The following is a 27,268-nucleotide window of genomic DNA, read 5'->3' as shown; positions in this document are numbered from 1 at the left end:
AATTTAATAATGAAAAAGCATACATTTATTATTAACAATAATCATAATCATAAATTATATTCAGACTAATAGTATTTACTTTTGCTTAACATCTCTTAATAGGTCTATTTAAATTATATTTAAACCTTGCATATTTCTAAGTAGTTTAATTTTTATAGATAATAAAATAAATATATTTGAAATGACTTGCAAGATCCATTTGATTTTATAGTTAATTTGAAACTAGAGTTTTCCAATACAAAATTATTTTATACATAATAAGCTATGTGATTTAATTATAGTTTGCTTTTTTTCTTAAACAAAATTTTTTTCTATTACCTTTTAACTTGATAGAGGAAAAATGATCTAATTTTGGAATGATAGAGAAATTAAGGCTTAGTTGAGTTTAATGACTTGACTAAACATAATCAATAAATTCTAGAACCTAGACTTGATAATATCCTCTTGTTTTGTTCCCTATTTTAATCTCAGAAGAAATACATCTATGGTGAGAAGGTTAAAAAACAAACTTTCTAATTTAAGTAATCTTTAAATTCTATATTCAAATTGTCCTTGTATATTGTCATATTTCTTTACATACTATAAACTTATATTACTTCCATCATCAAAAAATTCTACTAGATGATGACCACATAAAAAGCCCAGAAATTTCCTCCTGAACATATTATTGATCAAATAATTAAATAATTTACCAAATAAAATATAGGCCATAAATAAGAACCAGACAGCACAAGGAGTAGTCTCCATAAGGATAGGTGATCTCAGAAACACTGAATATGATCTCCAGAACCCTGCCAGAAGCAATTCCTGAGTGCAGAGCCTGGAGAAAGTCCTGAGCAAAGCCAAGTATGACCCCCAAAAGCAAACAAAAATTATTCTCTCTGTCCACTCACATTAACTAATTTTATTCATCATCTTACTTCATTTTTAAAAGGAAAAAGAAAAAAAGAATTAAAAAAGGCAAGACAGAGTCAATAAAACTGAACTCAGAAGAATAAACAAGGTAGATGAACCTTTGGCTACACTCACGAGAAAAACTAAAGAGAAGTTGTCCAAATAAATAGAATCAGAGATGAAAGGATAAAACTTAGACTCCTTAGAAATTAAATTTTCCTGAGAGTTCTGTATCAACAATTTTAAGCTGAAAAACCTGAAAGATATATACAAATTTTTAGAAACATATTATCTCTCAAAACTAAATGAGAAAGAAATAGAACACTTGAAACAATCACAAGCAAGGAAAACAAAATAATAATCAGTATCGAGAATACTTCCAAGAACAAAAGCCATGGTCCATGGGTTCACTGGTGAGCACTATCAAATTTTTGATGATGTTTTAGTTCTTCCTTTATTCTCTTAGCTCTTCCAAAATATTGAAAAAAATTAGTAATACTATCTAACAGCTTCTATAAAGCCATCATTACACTAATACCCATAGCAGATAGAGATACTACCAAAAGACAGTTTTAGGTAAGTTTTCCTGATAGACACAAATACACAAATCCTCAACAAAATTTCAACCAAATCCAGCAGCATATCAAAAATACATCTAAAGATTATATCAAAATATCACAAACATCATACACCATGATCAAATAGGATTTATCTCAAGTATGTAAGTAGGGGTTAGCATATGTAAACCAGCTCACATATACACTACATCAATAAAAACAATCATATAAATCATATGATTATATCAATCAATGTAGATAATACTTTTGACAATGTTCAAAAAACATTCATGATAAAAGATATCTTTCACTTACAAAAAGGGTTATAAGGAACACTTTTAAGACAAAATTAGTTATCTATAACTAATCACAGCCTGTACCAGTCTTAGTGGTGAAAACTGGGAAGATTGCCTTCCTAGATCAGGCATAAGACAAAAATGTCTACTGTTCACTTTCATTCAATATATACTATTAAAAGTTCTAGCAATAGATAGTAGGCTCAAAAATAATTCAAGGATGAATGGAGTGATAGCACTGTGGGTAGGGTGCTTTCCTTGACTGTAACTGTGAAAGACTTGTAATTTACAAGTGGTCTCAATAAAAAAATAAATATATATATTTTTATTATTAAATCTCTTCACCGTACCACATTCAAGAATTTAATAAAAGAAAATCTTTGCCCCCGCAACAAAAGAGAAGATCTTAAAGCTCCTAAAAAGCTCCTAAAATCAATTAACCAGTATAGCAAAGTACCAGCTACAATTTCAACATGCAATGATCTGTAGCCTTCCTACATGCAAATAATTAAGTAGAAAAGAAAGATAAGAGCTCATTTTATTCTAAATGGTGTCCCAGGACATTAATTACCAGACTGGAGGTACAGCTAGTACACCACTTGCTTTGCTTGCATTCAAGAAAAAATTCAAGAAAAAAATTAAAGAAGGTAATAAGTCTTTTAACTTTTACTTCTCCAGTTTTCCTATAATTAGGATATTTTGCCTTTCCTACACCTTCCCTTTAATTTGTATTCTGACTGCTGGATTAAACTCTATTTTTATAGGATGACCGCAAATATTGGCGATGATGGAGGTGGTGATGACAATACTTTTAACTTTAGTTGGAAAGTGTTCTGCAGCTGGGACTACTTGATAGGCAATCCTGAAACAGCGGACAACAAATTTAATTCAATCACAATGAATTTTAAGGTAAAGATGTGATCATTAGAGATTTTTTTTAAGAAATTTTTATTTCTAAGAGTAAAGTCAGAGTATTTCATGATCGCTTCTAAAATAGTGTAATATTTCTATTTACCATAATTTGGGAATAGTTCTGACTTTGATTAATAATTATCTAATGATCTATGATAGAAACATTTTTTTTAAATTATAATTTAAAAGGCGATTGGCTTGAACCAAAAGTCATTCGAAATAGGAATCAGGCATTAAATAATGGAGCAAATATCATGGATTATTTAAAGAGAAAAATCAGCTCAATCTTATTGTAACTTTTAAAACTCCCCACCAATGTATTAGTAAAGAACTTACTTCAAAGACTGTGCTAGCATAAGGTTCGGAAGAATTTATCCTTTCATTTGCCATTACATCTGACTTTTTTGTAGAAACCTGTATTTAGCCTATCTTTCATTTCTTACAAACTGATATTTTCAAAAATAGTTCCCAAGTTTATGTTAGTTTTTGTAGCTTATATACTTCTTTGTTTTCTGTGTTGTCTGGGTACAGGAAGCTATAATCGAAGAAAGAGCCGCTCAGGTTGAAGAAAACATCCACTTGATCAGATTCCTCAGATTTCTTGCTAACTTCTTCGTATTTCTAACACTTGGTGGCAGTGGATACCTCATCTTTTGGGCTGTGAAACGATCCCAGGAATTTGCACAGATGGATCCTGACTCCCTGGGGTGGTGGGAAAAAAATGAAGTTCGTCTCTGCATGTTTTTATGTGCTTAGAACCCAATGTTTACTCTTTTTATTAGTTTTCTGTAATATTATTTTTTGATTAATCTTCTGCAATATTTTGAAATGAAATCAGATTACCTTAACTTATTCCTTCCATCTGACCCTTACAGTTCCCTGGCTCTGTCACAGTTTCCACCCTATTCTATTTCTTATCTCCAAATCCGTCTATTGTCTTTGTGTTCTTTATATTGTGACATTATGGACATTCACAGAAAAAGGTATACAAAAGAAAATAAATAAAGAATACAAAGGGAAAAGGGAGTAGGTATAGATATTACCTATTTGGGTGTACTCTTGAATCTTAGGAATTACCCCATATAATGGGGATTCCTAATAACTTTTTATAATATATGATAAATCATATTTAGTTTTACTTTATATGATTACACAGCAATCAGCCATATTTTTCTTTAGGCTTAAAATTATATATAAATTAAATGAACACCTGCTAATTTATATAGCACATCCATTTGTTTTTTTAGCTTCTGTTGGACATTTTTTTATAAGGCTCTGAAATAAAAACAGAAGAGCACAAAATTATTTTCTAAAGATAACCTAATAGTTCTAACTATTCAAATTCCAGGAGTAGTAAGGGGAAATGGAAGTTTTAGTGTTTACAGTTTGAGTCAGTACTTAGGGAAGACATTTCTTTTGTCTTACCGTATTTCCGGGGTATAACACAACTGGTGTATAAAACGACCCCTAATTTTGCAGTTAAAACATAGATTTAGGCTATATTGGCTGTATCTGAAAGAACGTTCCTTTGCTGCAACTGTATGTACCACAGTGAGCCAATCACGAACCAGCAAAGGTTCAAAGGGTTATACTGTAATAGACTTCCTCTCTGACTCTAGCCAATCTGAGCAAGCTTTTTACAGTGTAGATTCAGTCCAGAACATTGTCTAATTTGCGTGCATAAAAAGCCTGCTTGGATTGACTGAGTTAGAGAGGCGGTCCGAGCAGTCTTGCAGTGATTGGTCCCTTATCATAGGCACCTTTTCTGGCAATTCCCTGGTGGCGTCAGTTAATCTCACCCTCTACATGAACCAAACAACACCCCATCCTTGGACCCTAGCACTGAATCACCAATACTGTTAGCTGGGTTTTTGCCAGAAGTGGCCCCCAGATCTCCTGAGTACTGTTTTGGGGAGCTCCCAAGAAAGAGATTTGAAGCTCTGCGGCCTGATTGTTGTTGTTGTTGTTGTTGTTTCATTTAGTGGCATATTGAAACGGGATATACTCGGCGTATAAGACAACCCCCGATTTTTGGTTGACTTTTTTTTGTTTGTTTTGTTTCAAAAGTTGTTTTCTATGCCGGAAAATACGGTAGTTATCTGAAAACAATTTTTAATTGAAAGGGACTTTTTCCCAATTATAAAAACAGTGTATGATTTAGATTCTTGACTTAATTTTGCTTAATAATGCAATCACTGGAGCGGTAGAGGTGGTGCTAGAGATAAGGTGTCTGCCTTGCAAACACTAGCCTAGAATGGACTGTGGTTCAATCCCCCGGTGTCCATATGGTCCCTTCCAAGCCAGGAGTGATTTCTGAGCTCATAGCCAGCAGTAACCCCTGAGCATCAAATGGGTGTGACCCACAAAAACAAACAAAACAAAACAAAACAAAACAATGCAAACACTGTGGACTAGAGTGATAGTATAATAGGAAGGGCTCTTTTTTTGCAAACTGCCTACCAGGGATAGACCCTTGACACACCATATTATTTCCCCATGCCTGCCAGGAGTGAGCTCTGAGTACAGAATCAGGAATAAGTCCTGACCAATGCCATATGTAGCCTAAAACAAAACAAGACAAACTAGATAAATTAATTAAATAACCCAATAAATATTGTTAGACAACAAAATAAAACCGCATCATTTTTATATTTTCATGTTTATAGTTATTCTATCAATTTCTTTGTTCCTCTGCAGCCCCATTCTACATCATTATTTTCTTAATTTGGCTTTATGAATTAGTTCTTTATCTCTTAAACTTTGCTACTTTGGCTTAAGTAATATTATACAACATGATTTCCTCTCATTTACTTAAATACTTTCTGCTTATAAAATAAACAAAATAAACATAATTTTTTTATTTTACTTAAAATTTACTTTATCACAACTCAGTATTTAGTCATGAATCCATTGCAAAATGTTCATCCATTTCAAGTTAACATATTAGTTTGGACCTTATATCTCAAGAACGTCATTTGCCATTTGCATTGGAAATCTTTTTATGAAGCATACCACAGTATCAAAAACAGTTACTATGTAATATAATATACATTCTTTGGCTAGAGTTATTAAATTGAGTTTCTTATTGTGCTAGTAAGCAGGTCATTATTACTGACCCATATGTGATTTAATGAAGGTATAAAGGATCACCTTAAGAATGTGAATTAAATACTGTATTTGTTGTTTAAGAGGACATTTTTAAGATGCATAAAATACTCTGCTTTGTTTAATGAAAGATAAAATGAACAAGATGAAATCTTGCAATCTGTTGGAGGGAAAGTAATAATTAAAAATATCATTAACTTGGTCCATCCTTTATGTGTCCTTGTAGATGAACATGGTAATGTCCCTCCTGGGGATGTTTTGCCCAACACTGTTTGATTTATTTGCTGAATTGGAAGACTACCATCCTCTCATTGCTCTGAAATGGCTACTGGGACGCATTTTTGCTCTTCTTTTAGGCAACTTGTATGTATTTATTCTTGCTCTGATGGATGAAATTAACAACAAGGTAAGTTTTATGTCTGAATTGCCCTTGCCATCAGATGAATGTTACAGTGTTAGTTTTAGGATTTTCTATCTATAAAAATCTGTGTTAACTTCACTTTTTATATAATTTTCACTTCTAGATTGAAGAGGAAAAGCTAGTAAAAGCCAATATTACCATATGGGAAGCCAACATGATTAAAGCCTACAATGCATCTCTCTCTGGACTCTCTGAAAATACCACAGGCGCACCCTTTTTTGTACATCCTGCAGATGTTCCTCGAGGACCCTGCTGGGAAACAATGGTGGGACAGGTAACATACAAAAGTGTGCAATAATTCATTGATTTAAAAGAAATTTTCTTCATAAGTATAACCTATTTTATCTTGTCATGAAAATATGCCAAGACTCTAAATATCTTGGTTATTGAACAAATTTAGCAGTTAGATATTAAATAAATTGGTCGTGCATTGCCAGTGGATTTTATATATATTTTAAGTGTAATTCTTATATACATCTATTAACTTAAATACTACTTTTACACCCATTTTAAATTAGATAGAGGAAGATGTTTTAAATTAATTTCAGGTGTTATTATCAGTGTTATAAAATATTTTTTGAGGCCAGAGAGATAGCATGGAGGTAGGACATTTGCCTTGCTTGCAGAAAGATGGTGGTTCGAATCCTGACATCCCATATGGTCTCCCGAGCCTGCCAGGAGCGATTTCTGAGTGTAGAGCCAGGAGGAACCCCTGAGTGCTGCCGGGTGCAACCCAAAAACCAAAAAAAAAAAAAAAAAAAGAATCTTCTTTTGAATTCAGCCCAAGAAAAACTTTAAATGGAACTCTCTTCTGTGCTATATCTTTTAAAAATTTGTTGGGAGTATATTGTAATGCTAACTTTAATAATGTCAATTTTTGTCAAGTAATTGTCCCTTTATCACTAAAGAAACTTTTAATTAAAGTTGTTTGTAGCTGTATTTTATTAGAGAAAAGAAGTAATGCCATACATGGCTTTCTTCTCCATATGTAAAACCAAACAATAAGAAACAAGCAAAACAAAATTAGTTTATCTAATTTATTTGAAGATCCAATTCATATTTTGAAAAATGTTTAATTTTATCTCACTTCAATGGTTCTGTTTTATGTGCTTGTCATAATTTGTATTTTATCTGTGATTTACAATGTTTAAAATATGGTTGTGTATCTAACTGTTTGAAAACAATAGTCAATGTCAGAAGTAATTTGAGCCTTGGAAAATGATTGAATATTTCTTTTAACAATTTACTTATTTTACCATTTCACAAATGGTCACAGAGAAGACTTTGAATTATGTATTATTATTTTTTTAATATAAATTAAAATTAGACTAAGTAGACTAATTTCCAGGGGCCACATCTAGTGATGCTCAGTTCTTACTCCTAGATGTACCCTTAGAAATTCTTCCCAATGACATTTAGGGGACCATATGTGGACCAAACCTGGACTGGCCAAATGCAAGGCAAGCTCTCTACCCACTGCTGTCTTATCTATGCAGCCTTGTAGTGTACCAACTACAATATCTATTTTAAATCTCCGTACTATTTTCCATAAAACCTAGATCAATTTATATTACCACCAACAACATATGAGTATTTATTTATTCTTTACAGTTCTTACCAGTTCTTATCTTTTTAAAAATGTAAGCAATTTTTGCAGATATAAGCTACCAATTGGTTATCATTTTGATTTGTTTCTTACTGATAATATGATAATAAAATATTTAAATGCCTCTTTTGATAATTGTTGGGGTTTTTGAGAGGTATATCTCAAAAATATATTTCCCTTATTTTTCTTTGATGGAGGCATGCTTATGAGTCTTCTTTATTGCTGTTGCTGAATTCTGTGACATTTTTTTAACTCTTTGTCAGATGTGCCAGGAGTGCAAATAGTCTTCTCTTTAATAGAATTGACTTCTATTTTAAATATAGTTAAATTTTCTGTTTAAATGCATAGGTTTTTTTGTTTTGTTTTGTTTTAGTATATGGTACTATGATTTACAATGCTATTAATGATATGGCTCCATACATACAGTGTTTAACTACAAGAGAGTGCCTCCTATCACCTATACCTTTTGGAAGCTCAGTTCTGTACGCCATCTATCAGATTCTGTTGCCTTTGACCATTTGTTATTCCTTTATCATCCTTTATATTTCACACTGGAGAGAGAACATTCTTGATCTGTTCCTCTAGTGTTCAGTTTGACATAATATTAAATGCTTATTTTTTATTTTCTTAATGAGGGTGTTGAATCTCTAAAATCACAACTGAAGGTAATATTGTGGAGTGATTTTCCATGTTTACTGCATTTTATAGTTTTATATTAATGTCTAAGTAAACTATTACTTATTTTGTACTTTTTAGAACACCCCTGGGAAATGTGGCTTATCTTGAGATTTAAAAAGCTATGTATTATTTTATCTTAATTTTGTTGGGCAAGGAAGAGATGCCCAGAGGTGCTCAGAGCTTGCTCCTGACTCTATTCAGGGATCACTCCTGGCAGTGCTTGGGGGACAACATGCAGTGTCAGGTATTGAAAATGGGTCAACCATATGTAATGCAAGCACCTTAACTCCTATACTATATTTCTGACCTCTAAAATACCTTGTCTCTAGGACTTTTCTTGTTATATCATTTTCTGTTAATTCCATTTATAGTTGAGTTTCTCCATAAACCTTCCTTTTCATTCTTTTGCATCACTATAAGCATTAAATTATTGTGGGAGCATCCGGAAGGACCAACCATAGGGAAGGGGTTGTGGTTCTTAGTGAAATATTGATAAGGGAGTTAGAATCCCTACAGGCAAAGAGAACTCTTATAATTTACAAATCTAGAATACTCAGACTTTCTGACCAAGTTTAAGAGATTAAAAACTACCTTTAAGAGATTAAAAAAATCTACTTAGAAATATATATTTTAGCTATTGCTTTAAAAGTGACTCCAGAAGTAATGGCAACTATTATGAAAATAATATTTGGGATGCATCCAAAAAACTCATAAATTTTTCTATGAGAACATTTTGAATACTGTCTTTTCTCCTGCATAGATGGCCTCTGCTCTTTTTTCCCCAAAAGAATGCTGTGGGATTCTAAATTTGAATCTGATATTATCTGGTGACTCTTCTCTCTCCTGGGACTCTCAGGATGCAGTCTTTAGTCCAGGGGTCTCAAACTCTTGGGCTGTGGGCCGTTTGCGGCCCTTCGTACAACATTTTGTGGCCTGCGGCCGGCCTTCAAATATCGCAGTATTCATGATTATTCGCTTACCAAATAATCACAATAAAAATCGCATTAGTAAGAAAAAAATCACATTAAACATTCACATACCTCGAGCAGTTCTGTTTGGGGTATGCAAATGTTTAATGCGATTTTATGTGATTTTTTTCTTACTAATGCAATTTTTTATTGTGAATATCCGGTAAGCGAATAATCGCGAATACTTTGCACCTAGGACAGATGTCATTTCCTTTGCTCCTGCCCACTGTCCCTTGCATTATCAGAGGCCTAAGGGAGAGAAGGGAGAGAAGTTTATTAAAGAATTAGATTTTGTCATACCTTCATCATGACTTCATCAAAGCCTGTAGTGAAGAGAAAGATTGATGATGAGCACAGACAATTGCAGGAAAAGTGGGAGACACAGTATTTCTTTGTTGAGCACAGGGACATCCCCACATGTCTTATTTGCTCAGAGAAAGTTGCAGTGCACAAGGAATACAACTTGAAATGCCATTATTCAACTAAACATACTGAGGAATGTGCAAAATATCAAGGAAATGAGAGAGCCAAGCGGTTGCCAGTCTTAAAGCATGTCTAGTGAGGCAACAAGATTTCTTCAAGAAAGCAACTAAAGAGAATGTTGCATCAGTCGAAGCTAGTTACATGGCTAGTGAGATGATTGCTAAGGCAGGGAAACCATTCACAGAAGGAGAGTTTGTTTAAAAAAAAAAGCATGTTACAGGCTGCAAGTATTATCTGTCTGGAAAAGAAAGGTCAGTTTAGCAAAATCAGCCTTTCTGCCAACAGTGTGGCAGAGCACATTTCTGACATGTCAAGTGACATTTATCATCAACTGTGTGAGAAAGCCAAATGTTTTGATAAAAGCATACTCAGTTGCTCTTGATGAGGGCACAGATATAACAGACACTGCACAACTCACAATTTATGTCCATGGTGTTGATTGCAATTTTGAATTGACAGAGGAGCTGCTCAATAATTTCAATGCATGGCCAGACCACTGCTAAATGAGATATTTTGGCAACTGCGTGATGACATTGAGAATGCAGGTTTGCCATGGAAGAGGTTTGTTGGAATAACAACTGATGGAGCGCCATCGATGACAGGGAGGAAAAATGAACTGGTGGCACTTGTTCAAAAAAAAAATAACTTGAAGAGGAGAGTGTAGAGAAGGCCATTGTTCTTCACTGCATATCCATCAGCAGGCCCTTTGCATTAAATGCCTGCCATTTGACAATGTGATGTCTGTTGTTGTGAAATGCACCAACCAAATCAGATCCAGGGGCTTAAAGCACAGGAGGTTCTATTCTTTTTTAGAGGAAATGGAGTCAGAATATGGAGATGTACTCTATTTCACCGAGGTATGTTGGCTCAGCAGGGGAAATGTCCTGAAAAGATTTTTTTGAGTTGAGAGAAGTGAAAGCCTTCATGGAGAAGGATGGGAATGCTGTTTCTGAGTTGAGTGATCACAAATGGCTCATGGACTTAGCTTTTCTTGTTGACATCAATATATATATATATATATATATATATATATATATATATATATATATATATATATATATATATATATATATATATACTAAACAAGATGTTTCAAAGCCCGGGGCAGCTTATCAGTGCTGCCTATGACAACGTGAGAGCATTCTCCACAAAAGTTGTGTTATGGAAATCCCAGCTCTCTCAGACAAACCTTTGCCATTTCCCAGCATGCAAAGAACTTGTGGATGCAGGCATACCATTCAGTGCTGAGAAATATGTTGATCTATTTTTAAACTAGAGAAGGAATTTGATCACAGATTTGCAGACTTCAAAAACCACAGAGCCACTTTCCAAATTTTTGTGGACCCCTTTTTCTTTGATGTGCAAGATGCTTCTCCTGTGCTTCAAATGAAGCTCATTGACCTGCAATGCAATTCTGATCTCAAGCCAAGTTCAGGGAGATTAGTGGAAAAGCAGACATGCATGGGTAATTTTTGAGAGAATTGCCCTCCAGCTTCCCTGAGCTTTCCCAAATGTTCAAGCGCACCATGTGCCTTTTTGGGAGCACATATTTGTGTGAAAAGTTATTCTCCATATTGAACTCAGTAAGTCAAAGTACAGGTCTAGACTTAATGATGATCATCTTCAAGCCATACTGAGGGTCTCAACTGCTTCCTCTCTAAAGCTAAATGTGGTTCAGATTTGTGAGAAGAAGCACTGTCAAGCCTCTGGCAGCAAGGAATAGGCAAAAGATGCCATGTTCAGAAGAACTGTTCATGATCTTCACTCAATGTTCTATTCATGTTCAGAAGAAATAATTAAAACTGTTAATAATGACGTTTGAGGACTTTCTTTGTGAAATCCCTTATGTGGCCTTGCCTCACCCTGACTTTGCCTCCTGTGGCCCCCAGGTAAATTGAGTTTGAGACCCCTGCCTTAGTCTTTTCTATAAAAGCAGTATAGGTATGTAATAGTCATTATTGGAAGATATTTATTTATTTTTTGTTTTGTTTTGTTTAGGGCCACACCTGGTGATGCTCAGGGGTTACTCCTGACTATGCACTCAGAAATTTCTCTGGCTTGGGGGTCCATATGGGACATGGGGGGATAGAACCATGGTCTGTCTAGGCTAGCACAGGCAAGGCAGAGACACCTTACTGCTTGTGCCACTACTCCAGCCTTTCTTGAAAGATATTTAAAGTAATTTATCAATTAGTAGTCTGAATGGCTAGCATTTATTCAGTTTCTCTGCTATTCAACATTTATCTCTGAGTTTATAAATGTTTATGCAAGGTGTTTATATATATTATTTTTATTTTATTAAAGCACCATGATTTGCAAGTTATTTATATTTGGTATTTCAACACCAAGCTTGCTTTCAATGCCTTCTTCCTTCTACCAGCATCCCCTGATTTCTCCCACTCATCCATTCATACGCAGTCTGTCACTGTGACTGGAACATTTAACTTTTTCTTTTAATTTAGGGGCTGGAGCAATAGCACAGCAATTAGGGTATTTCTTGCATGTTGCCTACTAAGGTTCAATCTTGGCACTCAACATGGCCCCCCATCCTACCCAGAATAATAGCTGAGTATAGAGCCAGGAGTAACCCCTGAGCACCACTGGATATAGCCCCTAACATCCTGATTTTTTTTGAAAAACTGATGCCTTTCATCTTCATTTTCCCAAGTATTACTTTAGCTATTTATGGAGGCTTATGATGTGAATTTCAAGTGTTTGATATATTTATTTGAAGAAATGTCATGGGTATTCTTATAAGAATTGCATTAAATCTTTATAGTGCTTTGGAAAAAAATAATTAAAATTGTATTTATAAGAAATTATATATTCTCCCTCTTATTTTTGCCTTTTGTGCATAACTGGACAATGTTCAGAGATTACTCTTGACTCTACACTTAGAGATCACATCTGATAGTTGGAGGGATCATGTAGAATGCCAGAGAATGAACCTTTGTCAGCTATGTGCAAGACAAAATGCCTTACCTAACTTAGTATCACCCCAAATTCCAAGTTTTTAACTTCAGAAGTAATTTGTCGGCAGACATATGGACACACTCATATGAATTATATGTAGTGTAATTAATAAGTAAATAAGTTAATGCATTTCCTTTTTCCATTTTTTAAAAATTTTCTTTCAGCATATAGTATTTTTTATTACCAATTGTAAACAATTTAAAACAAAATTCACTTTCATTTTACTTATTAAACTTTGTACCACAGTGGTTTTTAGTGTATGTTCACAGTGTTACACATCCAATAAGACAAGGCAATAAATTCTCTATCATATATGCTGCAAGTACTTTTCCAAAGTGGAATTTTTATTATATACATCCTACTGTTGTCTTGTTAAATACAAACTTCTGGAACCCAAATGATACTACACATTCTAGGAAACTTGACTTGCAAGTACAGCAGACCAGTTTGGATACCTGACACCCTATATGTTCCTCTGACCCCTGGCTGGTGTCCCTAAGCAAAGAAAAGGACTAAGCTCTGAGCACCTCCAATATGGGCCCAAAACAAGATACAAAATCAAAAAATGTAATCCTCTGTGTGGTCTATATTTATCGATATGTCCTTCTTTTGTAGGGAATGTGGGGGGTAAGGAAGATGAAGTACTCCGGGTAGTGTACAGGGTCCAGTGCCAGTTCTTGTCTCTAAAAATCAGACACACATGTTCAATACTCAACCCAGAAATACTGTACTGTTCAAACCAAGTTATACTGGGGCTACCTGGGCTACCAAAACCGTACCCTGTTTCAGAGCTGACTTAGAATTTATGATATATATGCTCTAGGCATGTGATCCACTTTTCGATTATTTTGTCTCACTCTTAAAATTTTTTTCTTAGTAAGAATACTTTAATATAGTTATTTGGAATGATAAAAATAGTCTTAGACTAGTGAAATGGGGTGAAATATTCTTCATTTGTTAGATAATTTTAGCTTATTTAAAGATTTCTATTCAGGGACATGAGTAATATTACAGTGGGTAGTGTGCTTGCCTTGCATGTGACCAACCTCGGTTCAACCCCCAGCATCTCATATGGCCAGGAATAATTTCTAAGTATAGAGCTAGGTGGACCCCATCAACATCACCAGGTGTGAACCCCAAAATAACAAACACAAAATTTCCATCTAATACTATGTAGAATCATGACAAAGTTACTGACAGTTCTAAAGTCATTTGAAAAAAAAAACAACATGAATTTTAATGTTGATAATATCTTAACAGGAATTTGTGCGATTGACAGTTTCTGATGTCCTGACCACCTATGTTACAATCCTCATTGGCGACTTTCTTCGAGCATGTTTTGTAAGGTTCTGCAATTACTGCTGGTGCTGGGACCTGGAATATGGATATGTATGTATGTTTATTGTTGTTTTCTTCCTAGATCACTCATTATATTTCATCATTCACACATGTTAAAAAAAGGAGAGCTCAGAAATTCATGGCTAGGGTTACTTTTTAGATGCTTTTAAATGAAGACCAATGTGAACCACTTTAATTTAAAGAGGTAAGAATTACCTCTATGAAGTTAATTATCATATTTAACAATATTCTAGTAAAATCAGTTCAGTATAGCTAGTGCAATAGATCTCAACTTGTATATTTAAAAGAGGAACACAATAAATCTGGAGCCATTATTAATTGTCCCTCTCTCAGGGAATTTTCCTTGCATTTGTAGAAGCAAAGATAACTAGATAGTGTCAACTTTACATTCTAACAAATCCTGGAAATCTGTCCAGTTCTTGGACTTTTGCTATGTACGAGTCTCTGAGCCATACATCTGGGGTATAAAATATACAATATACAATATACATAGTATACCATAAAATGTAAGTCTAATGACAGTTTGACAAAGACATAAGTGGAAAACTTGCAGTTTCAAAGTCTAGTTCAATGTTAGGTATAAAAAATAATGGAGCTGAATTTTGCACAAATCAGTAAGAAGGTCATCAAATGACATATCTTCAATGGTAAGTGGAGAAACATCATTGGCTTCAGAATCCTAAAGAACAGCAATTCATTAAAGGGGTGCTTGAATTACTTATGGCAGACACCAGTTGTATTCCCAGCATGGCCTATGGCACAGAGTACTACCAATAGTGGTCCCTGAGAATCTAGCTAGTAGTTACCCATGTCTACTTTTTGGTATGGCCTCCTACAACAGCACGTTTTTTTTTTTTCTTTGAACTTAACTGGTTTAAGTTTTATTATCAGCACACCCTGTATACACAATCCTAGATTCCTCTATGAAGTTTGAGAGAGACAGAAGAGAGCACATCACTCTGCAATATAACAAACATTTCACCAAGAGTCTACATCCTTCCGTTGCGAATGAGATTGTCTCTCTGAGAAATAGAACAAAGAGTTACTAGTTCCCGTTTGATTAAAATAATATAGTGATGTCATGAGTTCTTAGACTGACTTCTAAGTATCTTGAGGGACCTCCGTCCTCTATATGATTTTCTAGATTTATTTCTCTCTGATCTTATTTACTGTCCCTTTTGTTCTTGTTTTGTAAAGTCTACATGCAATCTGAGATTTTTATGGTCAACTCAAAGATAATCCTTGCATTTATCCTGCTGTTTCAATTACTGCCCTTAGTAATTGACACTAAGGACTCAGCTAAATATCACCTCTTAAAAATTTTGACCATCCCTGACCATGTGCTGGCCGTGCCCCTGTATTGCTGCTATGCACATGTGTTGACTAAGCACAAGTCACTAGATTCTCTCCTCTTGAGATGTTCACTTTTATGCTTTCAGACTTTAATGCTGGGATTTATATTGGGGCTTTCTCCTCTCTGGAGAAACCCACATTCCTTCTTGCACTTGTTATTCTCTCTCCCCTTCTTCAGAATTTCTAAATAAAGCTTTTAAAAAATTTCTGTTTTTACTTAAAAAAAATCTCTAGCCATTCAACCTAATGTATTCCATCAGGCAGGCATTCTGTTATTTAAGCATACTGTTTAATTTTATTCATATACACACTTCCATCTTTAGATGTGTTATTATCTGTCACCATGGTAGAATGAATTATCTATGAAAACAGAGACCTTGACTTCTTGGCTTAGAATCATGCTTATCACATGGCAGGCATTCAGCATTTTAGTAATACTAAGTAAAATTCTTTTATTGACAAAATTATGCTCTATTTGAAGTCCTGGACCCATAAAATCAGTTTTTCTTTTGTTTTCTGTTTGGAGGCCATACCAAAAAGTAGACATGGGTAACTACTAGCTAGATTCTCAGGGACCACTGTTGGTAGTTCTCTGTGCCATAGGCCATGGTGGGAATACAACTGGTGTCTGCCATAAGTAATTCAAGAACCCCTTTAATGCAATTGCTGTTCTTTAGGATTCTGAAGCCAATGATGTTTCTCCACTTATCATTGAAGATATGTCATTTGATGACCTTCTTACTGATTTGTGCCTTCAAATTTATAAAGTGACATATATTCACAACTATTTTAAAGACTGTAGGCTAGATCCTTTATTTGCCTGACTCTCTGACTATCTAATTTTGAGATTGCTCCTTTTTGTTGTTGTTGTTTGGGCCACAGTCAGGACTTACTCCTGGATATATGCTCAGAAATCCTGGCTCTGGGAACCACATGGGATGCCTGGGATCGAATCAAGGTCTGACCTAAATCAGCTGCATACATGGCAAATGTCCTACCGCTCTGCTATCCTCCCTCCTACACCAAGATTATTTCTTTTTTTAAATTAATATCTTTATTTAAGCATCATAATTACAAATATGTTTGTATTTGGGTTTCAGTTATCATTAAGAACACCCCCTCCAGTACAAACTTCCTACCACCAATACCCCCCAAGCTGTGTCTGTTATCCTCTCTGAAAGTGACTTTTAAATGAGGCAAGGCATTTAGGTAATGCTATTTGGTGAACAATCATGACATAATGTTATAGATCCAGGAAGCATTTGCATTGCTTTCTCATTGCTTGTGGTGAAGTATTCATCTGGCTTGGTTTCATTTCTATTTTTCTGACCTGATTCAGCTCTGATGAGACAGATATAAAAATATGGCTCTTTCCTAAACCATTGCTTATCTGATGCTTGAATTGTATCTTTTACTATTTTTCTTTAGTGCTAAAAATGTTTTAAATATAAATTTAATATAATATAATATGATATGGAAGAATAAAATACATAATTAAACTTTGTTATTTATTGAGTGCTGACAGTGTCCTAAAATTAGTATAAAGTACAATAGAAGGTAACTTTCTGTTTTGGTTCATAGAAAATAATTTTTTTCTATGATACTGTTCAAGGTGCTTCAGAGATAAATTAAACTAAAATGTATCAAAATACATTTTAAAACATTAAGATTTGGATTTTCAATCTTTGTGCTTTCTTTGATTAATAACTCAGCAAATACATAGCTTATGCAGTTGAATACCAAGAGGTGCTTCATTGTCTATGCTGGGAAATAGTGCACACAGCAATGTAAAACATACCAGCTAAGAAGGCAATAGGTACTTTAATATTTGTTCTGAAAAGTATATATTTGAAGGGATGGCTGCACAAGATAGGCAAAGCTAACTCCTAGCTCAGAGTTCCTAACTCTGTACTCAGAGATCATTTTTGGTGTGCTTTGGGGTTCATATGTGTTTGGGATTGAACCTGAGTCAGCCTTTTGCAAGGTAAGCTCATTACCTACTGTATTATTGCTGAGGTCCCTATTTTTCATTTTTTAATAGCAATAATTTTTTGCAAGAGTATTAACATAAGGTTTAAGAAGAGTTTTGCTATATATTCCCACCAGCAAAATGCAAATATTCTTATACTACAGTCCACTACATTCCCATTATATTCTTAGCCTGATTCCACCTCACCTTTGTAACATTATTTAGAGGACAAAGTCTAAGAATATGTTCTTATTGAACATGGTCTCTTTATTTATTTATTTATTTATATACCACATCCAGATGAGATCACTAAGCATGTGTCATTTTTCTTCCGACATATTCATGACCCTGTCCCTGGGGTTTCCTCAAATATTGTCCATATTATTGCAAAGAAATGACTTCATCTGTTCTAATAACTATGTAGAACTCCATTGTGTATTCATATCAAAACTCCCATATTTATTCAGTCATTTGGCAAAAAATTCCCAGATCTTTGCTAAATAGTGTTTTAATGAACAGAGGTATACATTATATTCTTAAAATAGCATTTTCAATTCTCATAAATAAGTACTTGAAATTGAAATTACTGTATCATATATAGAATTATTTTTCATTTTTGAAAAATACCTATCTGTTGTCCAAAGTACCTGGACAGATTTACATCAACAATAACAATATATGACAGTTTCTTTTTGTTCACATTATTTTGATAAAGGTCATTCTCAATTATTTAGTATTGTTTTTCAAAATTTCTGTTAATATCAGGTAAATTTTCCATTAATTTATTTTTCCTCTCTCCCTTCTTCCTTCTTTCCCTCTTTTTTCTCTTGCTCCCTCCCCTTCTTCCCTTTTTTCCTCCCTCCCTCCCCCTTCTCTCTCTTCCTTCCTCATCTCTATTTTCATCTCTCTCTTCCTTCCTCACTTTCCTACTTACTCCCTCCCTCCTTTCCTTCTTTTCTCTCTCCCTCACTTGCTTCCTCCTTTTCTCCTTTCTTTTCTTCCTCCCTCTTTCTGTCCCTCCCTTCATTCTTATCTTCCTTAATTTTTCACTTCCTCCATTCATTGCTCTCTTCATTCCTTCCTCCTTCCCTCTCTCCCTTCTTTCCTCCATTCTGTTCTCCTTCCTTCCCTTCTCCCCTCCCAATCTTCCTTCCTTTCTTCTCTCCTTCCCTTCCTCCATTTCTTCACCCCTCCCCTCTTCTCTTTTTCTCCTCTCCTTCCTTTCTTTCTTCCCCTTCTGTCTTCTACTCCTCTTTCCTCCTCTCCCCTTCTTATTTTTCTTTCATTTTCCTCACTACTTTTGGTATTAGAATTACACTGGCCTTGTAAAAACTAGTTTAATAGTTTATTTCTGATTTTTGCTATGACTTACTACTAAAATGATCTGAGTCTGAGATTATATTTTAGGAACAGTATTGTTTATTATTTAAATTTTCTTGCTTATGTGCTTATGTTTTGTTTTGCTTCCTATTTTCTTCTGATTCAGTCCATGGAGATTGTATGATTCTAAAAATCGGTTAATTAGCCAAAGTTGTCCAACTCAGTAGTTTAAATTATTCATAGTAGTCTCTTGTGGTGCTTTATATTTCTGTAGTATCTATTGGAACTTCTCAAAATGGGGTTGTTTTAAAGGTGACTGATGATATTTCTCTAATCTTCTGAACTTATTAAATGACTATAAAGATCCAGAAAAATGACTGCCAAAAATTGAAGGCAATTCTGAAATGAGAAGAAAAGCTACTTTTGAATGGGATGTTGTCACAACAGATATCACAGAAATGCAACAGATTAGGGTCCCAAGATATAGTACAGTGGTAAAAGCACTTGCCATGCATGCAACCAACCCAGGTTTGCTCCCCCAATACCCTGTATAGTCCTCTTGAACACTGCTAGGAGCATTCCTGCATACAGAGCCAGGAGTTACCCCTGAGCACCGCTGGTTGTAGCTTAAATCCCACCCCCCTTTTTTAAAAACAAATCATAAGGGATTACTTTGAGAAAATTTATTCTACTAAAACTGGAGAACCTATAAGAAACTGATAGATACATCTTTTGTACTCCTGTAAACATCAGAGCTTAATTAAGAAGAAAGAGCACCTAAACAGGTCAATTACTATCAAGGAAATAGAAAGGACAATCAAAAGTCTTCCCCAAAACAAAAGTCGAGCCACAGTCGGGTTCACTAAAATTATTCCAAACTTATTTATGTATTGGTTTCTGGGACACAACCAGCTATGTTCAGTGGTTATTTCTGGCTCTGCCCTCAAGGATCAGTCCTGGAAGAATTCTGGGGACTGTTTAGTGCCTGGAATTAAACCCAGGTTGACTATAGGCAAGGCAACCCCCCTGCTTGCTGTACTATCTCTCCAGCCTCTAGAGTTATTTCAAAATTTTAAAGAAGACATACACTGAACCTTTTACAGGTTCTTTCAGAAAATCGAAGAAGCAGAAATCTATGCAAGAGTTTCTATAAGACAGAATTACCTTTGAAATTAAAATGCAGATAGAACATAAAACAAAGGAAAACTATAGACCTTTATCTCAGTTGAATACAAGGGAATGGAGAGGTAGTACAGTGCATAAGATACTTGCCTTCTATGCAACCAACCTGGATTTTATCCCTAACATCCCATATATTCTTCCTGAGTAGCCCCAGGACTAATATTTGAGTGCAGATCTAGAGTAACTGCTGAATATTGCCAAGTGTGGTCCCCCATCTTCATAAAAGAACAGCAAAGATCCTCAATGTTAGCCAACTGAATCCAACAGCACATTAAAATGACAATATATCATAACCAAAAAAATTTATTTTGAGAATGCAAGAATAGTTTAGTATGTGTAAGATAATCATTGTAATATGCCATATAAATATAAATAAAAAATAGAAGTTAATGATCATATCAATAGATGTAGAGAAAGTATTTAACAACCTCAAATACCTGTTTAATGAAGTGGGCATAAAAGCAACTTCCATCAATATAATTAAAATCATCTTTCATAAACCCAAAGTTAGCATATTACTCAATGGGAAAAAAACAAAAAATTTCTAGTTAATATTAGGTGTAAGACAAAGTAGCTAATTTTCAGCATTACCATTCAACATATTTTTGAAAGTAATGACATAGCAATTAGGCAAGAAAAGAAATATCAAGGACATTCTGAAGGAAAAAGAAAAATAAATGAGTCTATACTTAGAAAACTCTAAAGAATTCACAAAAACAAGCTTCTAAGAAATATACACCAATGTATTAAAGTGGCAAAGTATAAAATCAATGTACAAAATCTATGACTTTTTTTCTCTTTATTTTTTTATCTTGAGCACTTACTCTCTTATTGAGAAAGGAATCAGTATGATGAAACAAATAGTCTACAACTGCCATGTAAATATTTAGAGGAATGCTAAAATCCTGCAATTTTCTTAGTTTCCTTCATGGTCTCCTGAGTTATTCAATTTTTATATATATTCAACTTATATATATTTTTTACTTGTTTTTCTAATTTAATGATAATTCATTTCAGTAAAATTGGAGGCCATATTTTTTCTTTTCTTTTTAACTTTAATCCATCCATAGTAGTTTTTTCTAGCATATGGCCTGTTGCATCACCAAGGAGTCTTTGCACAGGACAGCCAGGACAAATGCCTTTTAATTTTCAAATGCTGGTGACTAAACACAGAAAGAACAGCCTGGTCTGTTGCTCTCTTGGCCCACATGTGCTCTCTTGGCCCACGTCTTTCTGCCACATGCCTGTGTGTTATGAGCACTTGAACATGGTTCCCTGCAAACACATAAGACTTATGTCTTTAATCTTGAGATGTGGACTTTCAAGCTTGAATGCTAGGATGCTTTAATGTTTTTCCTTAGGAGAAGCCCTTGCCATAACTTGAGTGCATTATTTTCTTCCTTTCTCCCCATCCCCTACCTCAGAATTTTTAAATAAACTTGTTTTCAGGGTCAGAGAGATTGCACAGCGATATTGTATTTGCCTTGCACGCAGCTGATGCTGGTTTGAACCCCTTATCCCATACGGTCTCCCATGCCTGCCAGGAACTATTTCCAAGCACAGAGCCTGGAGTAACCCCTGAGTGCCACTGGATGTGACCAAAAAACCAAAACCAAACAACAATAAAAAGTTTTTACTTTAGGGGCCGGGCGGTGGCGCTGGAGCTAAGGTGCCTGCCTTGCCTGCGCACGGACCGCGGTTCGATCCCCCGGCGTCCCATATGGTCCCCCAAGAAGCCAGGAGCAACTTCTGAGCGCATAGCCAGGAGTAACCCCTGAGCGTCACAGGGTGTGGCCCAAAAAACAAAAAAAAAAAAAAAAAAAAAAAAAAAAGTTTTTACTTTAAAAAAATTAAAAAAGAAAAAGTGTTACTATGATTACAATGTTACAATGATTAATTTTCTATTAATTTCCATTCTATTCTCTATCATAGTTTCAAATAGAATTTTTTTAATGTTTTTTTTTGTTGTTGTTATTTTGGGCCACACTCATTTGATGCTCAGGGGTTACTCCTGGCTAAGTGCTCAGAAATTGCCCAGGGCTTGGAGGGACCATATGAGACGCTGGGGGATCAAACTGCGTCCTTCCTTGGCTAGCACTTGACAGTTTGTGTCTTTATTATCATTTGTTTCCAGGAAAGTTTTTATTTCCTCTTTGATTTCATCTTGGACTCACTGGTTATTCAGTATGAGGCTGTTTAACTTCCAGTGTTAAAGTTTTTCTTCCCTGTCCCTTTGGAATTTACATATAATTTCAGAGCCTTGAGGTCAGTGAAGGTAGCCTGCAAAATTTCTATCCTCTTGATATTATGGAGGTATGTTTTATGTGCCAGAATGTAGTCTATCCTGGTGAATGTCCCATGTACATTGGAGAAAAATGTATATCCAGGTTTCTGGGGATGGAGTGTCCTATATATAATCTACTAGGCCTCTTTCTTCCATTTCTCTTCTCAGGCCTAGTATATTCTTGTTGGGTTTCAGTCTGGTTGACCTATCCAGTGTTGACAAAGCCATGTTGAGGTCCCCCACAATTATTGTGTTGTTATTGATATTATTTTTCAGATCTGTCAACAGTTGTATTAAATATTTTGCTAGCCCCTCATTTGGTGCATATATATTTAGGAGAGTGATTTATTCCTGTTGTACATATCCCTTGATTAATACAAACTGTCCATCTTTGTCACTTACAACTTTTCTGAGTATAAAGTTTGCATTATCTGATATTAGTATGGCCACTCCAGCTTTTTTTATGGGTGTTGTTTGCTTGGATAATTTTTCTCTAGCCTTTTATTTTGAGTCTATGTTTGTTCTGACTATTCAGGTGTGTTTCTTGTAGGCAGCAGATGGTTGGATTGAGTTTTTTTTGATCCATTTAGCTACTCTGTGTCTCTTAACTGGTGCATTTAATCCGTTGACATTGAGAGAAAGAATTGTCCTGGGATTTAATGCCATCTTTATATCAAAATTTGGTGTGTCTTTTGGTCAGTCTTGTCTTAAATTAGGTCTTTCAGTTTTTCTCTTAAGACTGGTTTTGAGTCTGTAAAGTTTCTGAGCTGTTGTTTGTCTGTGAAGCCATGCATTCTTTTGTCAAACTTGAAAGTAAGTTTTTCTGGGTACAATATTCTAGGCGAAGCATTTATTTTATTGAATTTTGTCACTATGTCCCACCACTGCTTTCTGGCCTTGAGTGTTTCTGGTGACAGGTCTGCTGTAAAGCTCAAGGATGTTCCCTTGAATGTAATTTCCCTTTTTGATCTTGCTGCTTTCAGAATTCTGTCTCTATCTGTAGGATTCGTTGTTGTGACTAGGATGTGTCTTGGGGTAGTTTTTCTGGGGTCTCTTTTGGTTGGTACTCTTTGGGCATGCAGGATTTGATCACATATATTCTTTAGCTCTGAAAGTTTCTCTTTAATGATGTTCTTGACCATTGATTCTTCCTGGAAATTTTCTTCCTGGGTCTGGAACTCCAATGATTCTTAAGTTGTTTCTGTTGAGCTTATCATAGACTTCTATTTTCATCTGTTTACATTCTTTGACTAATTTTTCCATTGTCTGTTCATTTGCTTAAAGTTTTTTTTTAATCTCTCCTGCTGTATGGAGTTGTTATTTATCTCATCTTCCACAGCACCGATTCTATTCTCAGCTTCTGTTACCCTGTTGGAGAGCTTATCCATTTTGTCTTTCAATTCATTTACTGAGTTTTTTTAGGCCTTTTATTTGACCTGTTATTTCAGTTTGGAGTTTTGTGATTTCTGTCTTCATATTTTCTTGGTTCTTATTAGTGTTCTGTTCAACTCGATCCATGGTTTCTTTGAGTTCTTTGAGCATCTCCCATATTTCTTGTCTACACTCCTTATCTGAGAGATGGCTGGTTGGCTGTTTTCTGATCATCAGAATTGTCATCTTCATTCTCTATGTCTGGCACTGTCCTGCATTGTTTCCCCATTGTCACACTTGTATTGTAGGTTTTTCTACGTGTTGTGGTGGAATTCATTGGCTAAATGATGCAGGCAGCCACACTCCTCTGGCTCCACCCTTTCTGGGTGGGTCGACTTGCCTCCAAGGAAGGGAAGCCCTTCGTGGATGAAGCCTCACACAGGATCAAATCTTAGGACTGAGCACGCAGCAGGGAAGACAGTCCGGGGAGAAATGCTGGGCTTCAGTGATCCAGCACAATTCTTAGTATGATTTTTTCTTCTTGTTGAAGTGGCATTCTTTCATTAGAAAGAGCACACAGCTGCGTAGCGAAGCAGAGTGGCCATGCTCTTCTGGAGCCTCTGGGAGAGTAAATTTTCTGTGCCCTTTTCGGCCCACTCCCAAGAAGTTCAGGAGACAGGACAGGAGACAAACACACACAGGCAGCACTCACAGTTTCTCACAGTTGGGGACCACTGGACAGGTGTAGAATTTTCCCAGCCTGACATCACAAACAGGAGACCTGCCTTCTGCGAAATATTGCTTATAGCCGGTTTTCACATTTGGAAGCAGTACCTTGGCGTTCTGGCTCGTGAATAAACCTCTGGGAGAGTGAATTTTCTGGGCTCTTTTTGGCCCACTCCCAAGAGTTTCAGGAGATAGTACAGGAGACAAACACACACAGGCAGCACTCACCCATAAATATTCTTTATAATTAATTATAATTTACTGCAATATAAGTCATAGTATCGAGGCATTATTTTAGTTCAACCAATCTCATACATTTTCATGGCTTTATCTCTGCTTGAAAATTTTGATCAGTATTTATAACTATATTGTTAAAGGAATTAGAGATCAGAAATAGAAGATCAATGAGAATGGTATTATTAATACTTTAATATGTATTTCCCCAGAAGATTGCTTTCATTTTGCATTCACCAGTAGTGAAATTGATTGTCTAGCCATACTTTTACAGCATTGTGTAATTAAACTTAACAGTGTTTTACTGTTTAGAGTACTTTCATATTACTTTATTGCTAATTATTGTATTGATTTTATAATTGTTTCTACAAATAATTGATAAGATAATTTTACTTATATAGAAACAGAGTAACTGTTTCAATTTTCACCATTTTATATGCTGATCCAATTAATGTCTATTTCTTCTAGCCTTCATACACTGAGTTTGACATCAGTGGCAATGTTCTCGCTTTGATCTTCAATCAAGGCATGATCTGGTAGGCTGATGTTGAAAATTTATCACTGACAGTAAAGTCTCCAGGGGAATTTTACAGTTTAAATATTATCTTCCAGTATTAGAGAAAACAACTACTCTGTATCTAGATACTCATATCATAAATTTCAGTCCACACAGGCATCTGCCTGCTGCACAGAGCACTCCATCAAATGATAGGAACATTATTATAGTTGATAGATTACTGAAGCACTTTTAATTTTGTTATGTCCTATAACACTAAGTGATAACAGTGAAATTTTACTAACCACTTTACTAGAAAGTTTCTATAAAGTAATATTAGGCCTTTCTGAAAAAGTGATTTAATTTTATCACTATTAAATATATTTAAAATGCAACTTTATTTTGCTTTGGTTTTTATTTTTAAGCCATGCCCAGTGTTGCTCAGGGATAACTCCTGAGCTATAAACTGAGGGATACTCTTGGTGGGTTTCAGGGAGCCATATGACATACTAGGGATAGGACCCAGTTTTGTCATATGCAAGACAAGCATCCTAACCAACATACCATTGCTTTAGCTCTTAAAATCTAGCTTATACTTACCTTTAACATTAATAATTTGTACTTATGAGATCTTGGGTTTAATCCCAAGAGCACAAATAAATAGGAAGGGGAGCTAAACTAGTTAACAGAACCTAGAGTTTTGTTAAAATGAAACCTATTTTAGGAAGGTCAAATTAAAAACAGGATTTTTTTAATAACTTGTTTCATAGAATTGTTTATTTTGATGTGTAGGAGTGATTGTTATACTTTTTAAAATGTGAAAAAATTTTCACAGCAAACCCTGAGAGGCTAAAAAGAGCTAATAAAGTAAAAAATATTATTAAGTTAAAAGAATTCAATTAGAACATATAATTTATCTGGATTTATTTGTCTCATAAATCTGCATCCAAGCCACAAGTGGTTAAGTTAAGTTTCTTTATTCTAATGACATGTCTAATATATATTGTGGTGACTCCACACACATTCTTTGCATTTTTTTTTTTTTTTTTGGTTTTTGGGCCACACCCAGTAACGTTACTGGGTGTGGTCCACACACATTCTTAAACCAGCACATGTACTAGTAATTACACTAGGTTTCCATACAAGCTTCATATATTACTTAAATCATTTCATTATAGCTGGTCTGGATTACCAAACCTTTATAATACTGGATACTTATAAAAATGCTCAAGTCATCTTGTTTAGAAATACAAAGGTCACATAGCAGGGAACCTCCTCTTCTAGTGAGAAAGTCTGTCAAATTTTTGAACCTCAGTAAAATGAAAGAGGACTAGGAAGAAAAATATCCTCTCCATTGTCAGGTATGTTTCAAATGTAATTTTTGTACCCTTCCATTCTAAGTTTTTCAAGTTGTGGCTCAGAGTCATTAAGTAGTAAACGTATTTCCTATTCTTCAAGCTAGGAGAAAAGTCAATGTAGCCTACTGTGAAATCACCAACAGAGATAATCAATTTCTCTAGATTCAGCATTTTTCATTTTTCTGGAGGGAATTGTGCTGTTATGGTGGAAAACATATATATATATATATATATATATATATATATATATATATATATATATATATCACATGCCTTTTTCTTGGTCTTTGGGTACAGGGCAGGTTTGAGATCATACTGATTGTGCTCAGGGTTTTTCCTGGTTCTACACTTGATAACTGCTGGAACTGTTCAGGAAACTACATTTAATGCCATTTAGAAATCACTCCTGGAAGGCTCGGGGAATCATATGGGATGTACGGATTCAAACCACTGTCCTTCTGCATGCAAGGCAAACACCTTACCTCCATGCTATCTCTCTGGCCCCAATTTTTTTCTTTTATTAAATAACATTAATTGGTCAGAAAAAAGTAATTAATACATATGTATCTTTTAAAAATAGTGGTTTCTTTAAATCTTTAAATCAAATTATTTTTAATATAGCCAATGTGAATATTAAAGAAAATAAGATTTGTTTTGAAGTAAAACAATTAAATATAATGCACTATTATACTTTAAATTTGCTAATGATAGTGGATGAAGTTA

At 34.8% G+C, this 27,268-nt stretch overlaps 1 protein-coding gene across 1 annotated transcript in view; it reads left to right on the top strand.

The window, feature by feature from the left end:
- TMC1 (transmembrane channel like 1) overlaps positions 1-27,268 on the top strand; it is a 194,583-nt gene that overhangs the window by 146,499 nt on the left and 20,816 nt on the right. Inside the window, exons 10-15 of the mRNA XM_049770815.1 lie at positions 2,512-2,656; positions 3,191-3,385; positions 5,991-6,170; positions 6,289-6,459; positions 14,154-14,282; positions 25,160-25,227. Coding sequence (XP_049626772.1) covers positions 2,512-2,656; positions 3,191-3,385; positions 5,991-6,170; positions 6,289-6,459; positions 14,154-14,282; positions 25,160-25,227 — 888 coding nt within the window. The remainder of the gene's footprint in view (positions 1-2,511; positions 2,657-3,190; positions 3,386-5,990; positions 6,171-6,288; positions 6,460-14,153; positions 14,283-25,159; positions 25,228-27,268) is intronic.

This window comes from Suncus etruscus, chromosome 3 (genome assembly GCF_024139225.1).
Source record: "Suncus etruscus isolate mSunEtr1 chromosome 3, mSunEtr1.pri.cur, whole genome shotgun sequence".
Lineage (NCBI taxonomy): Eukaryota > Metazoa > Chordata > Mammalia > Eulipotyphla > Soricidae > Suncus > Suncus etruscus.
Note: the sequence above shows the minus strand (reverse complement) of the source record. Positions and strands in the feature narration are given on the sequence as shown.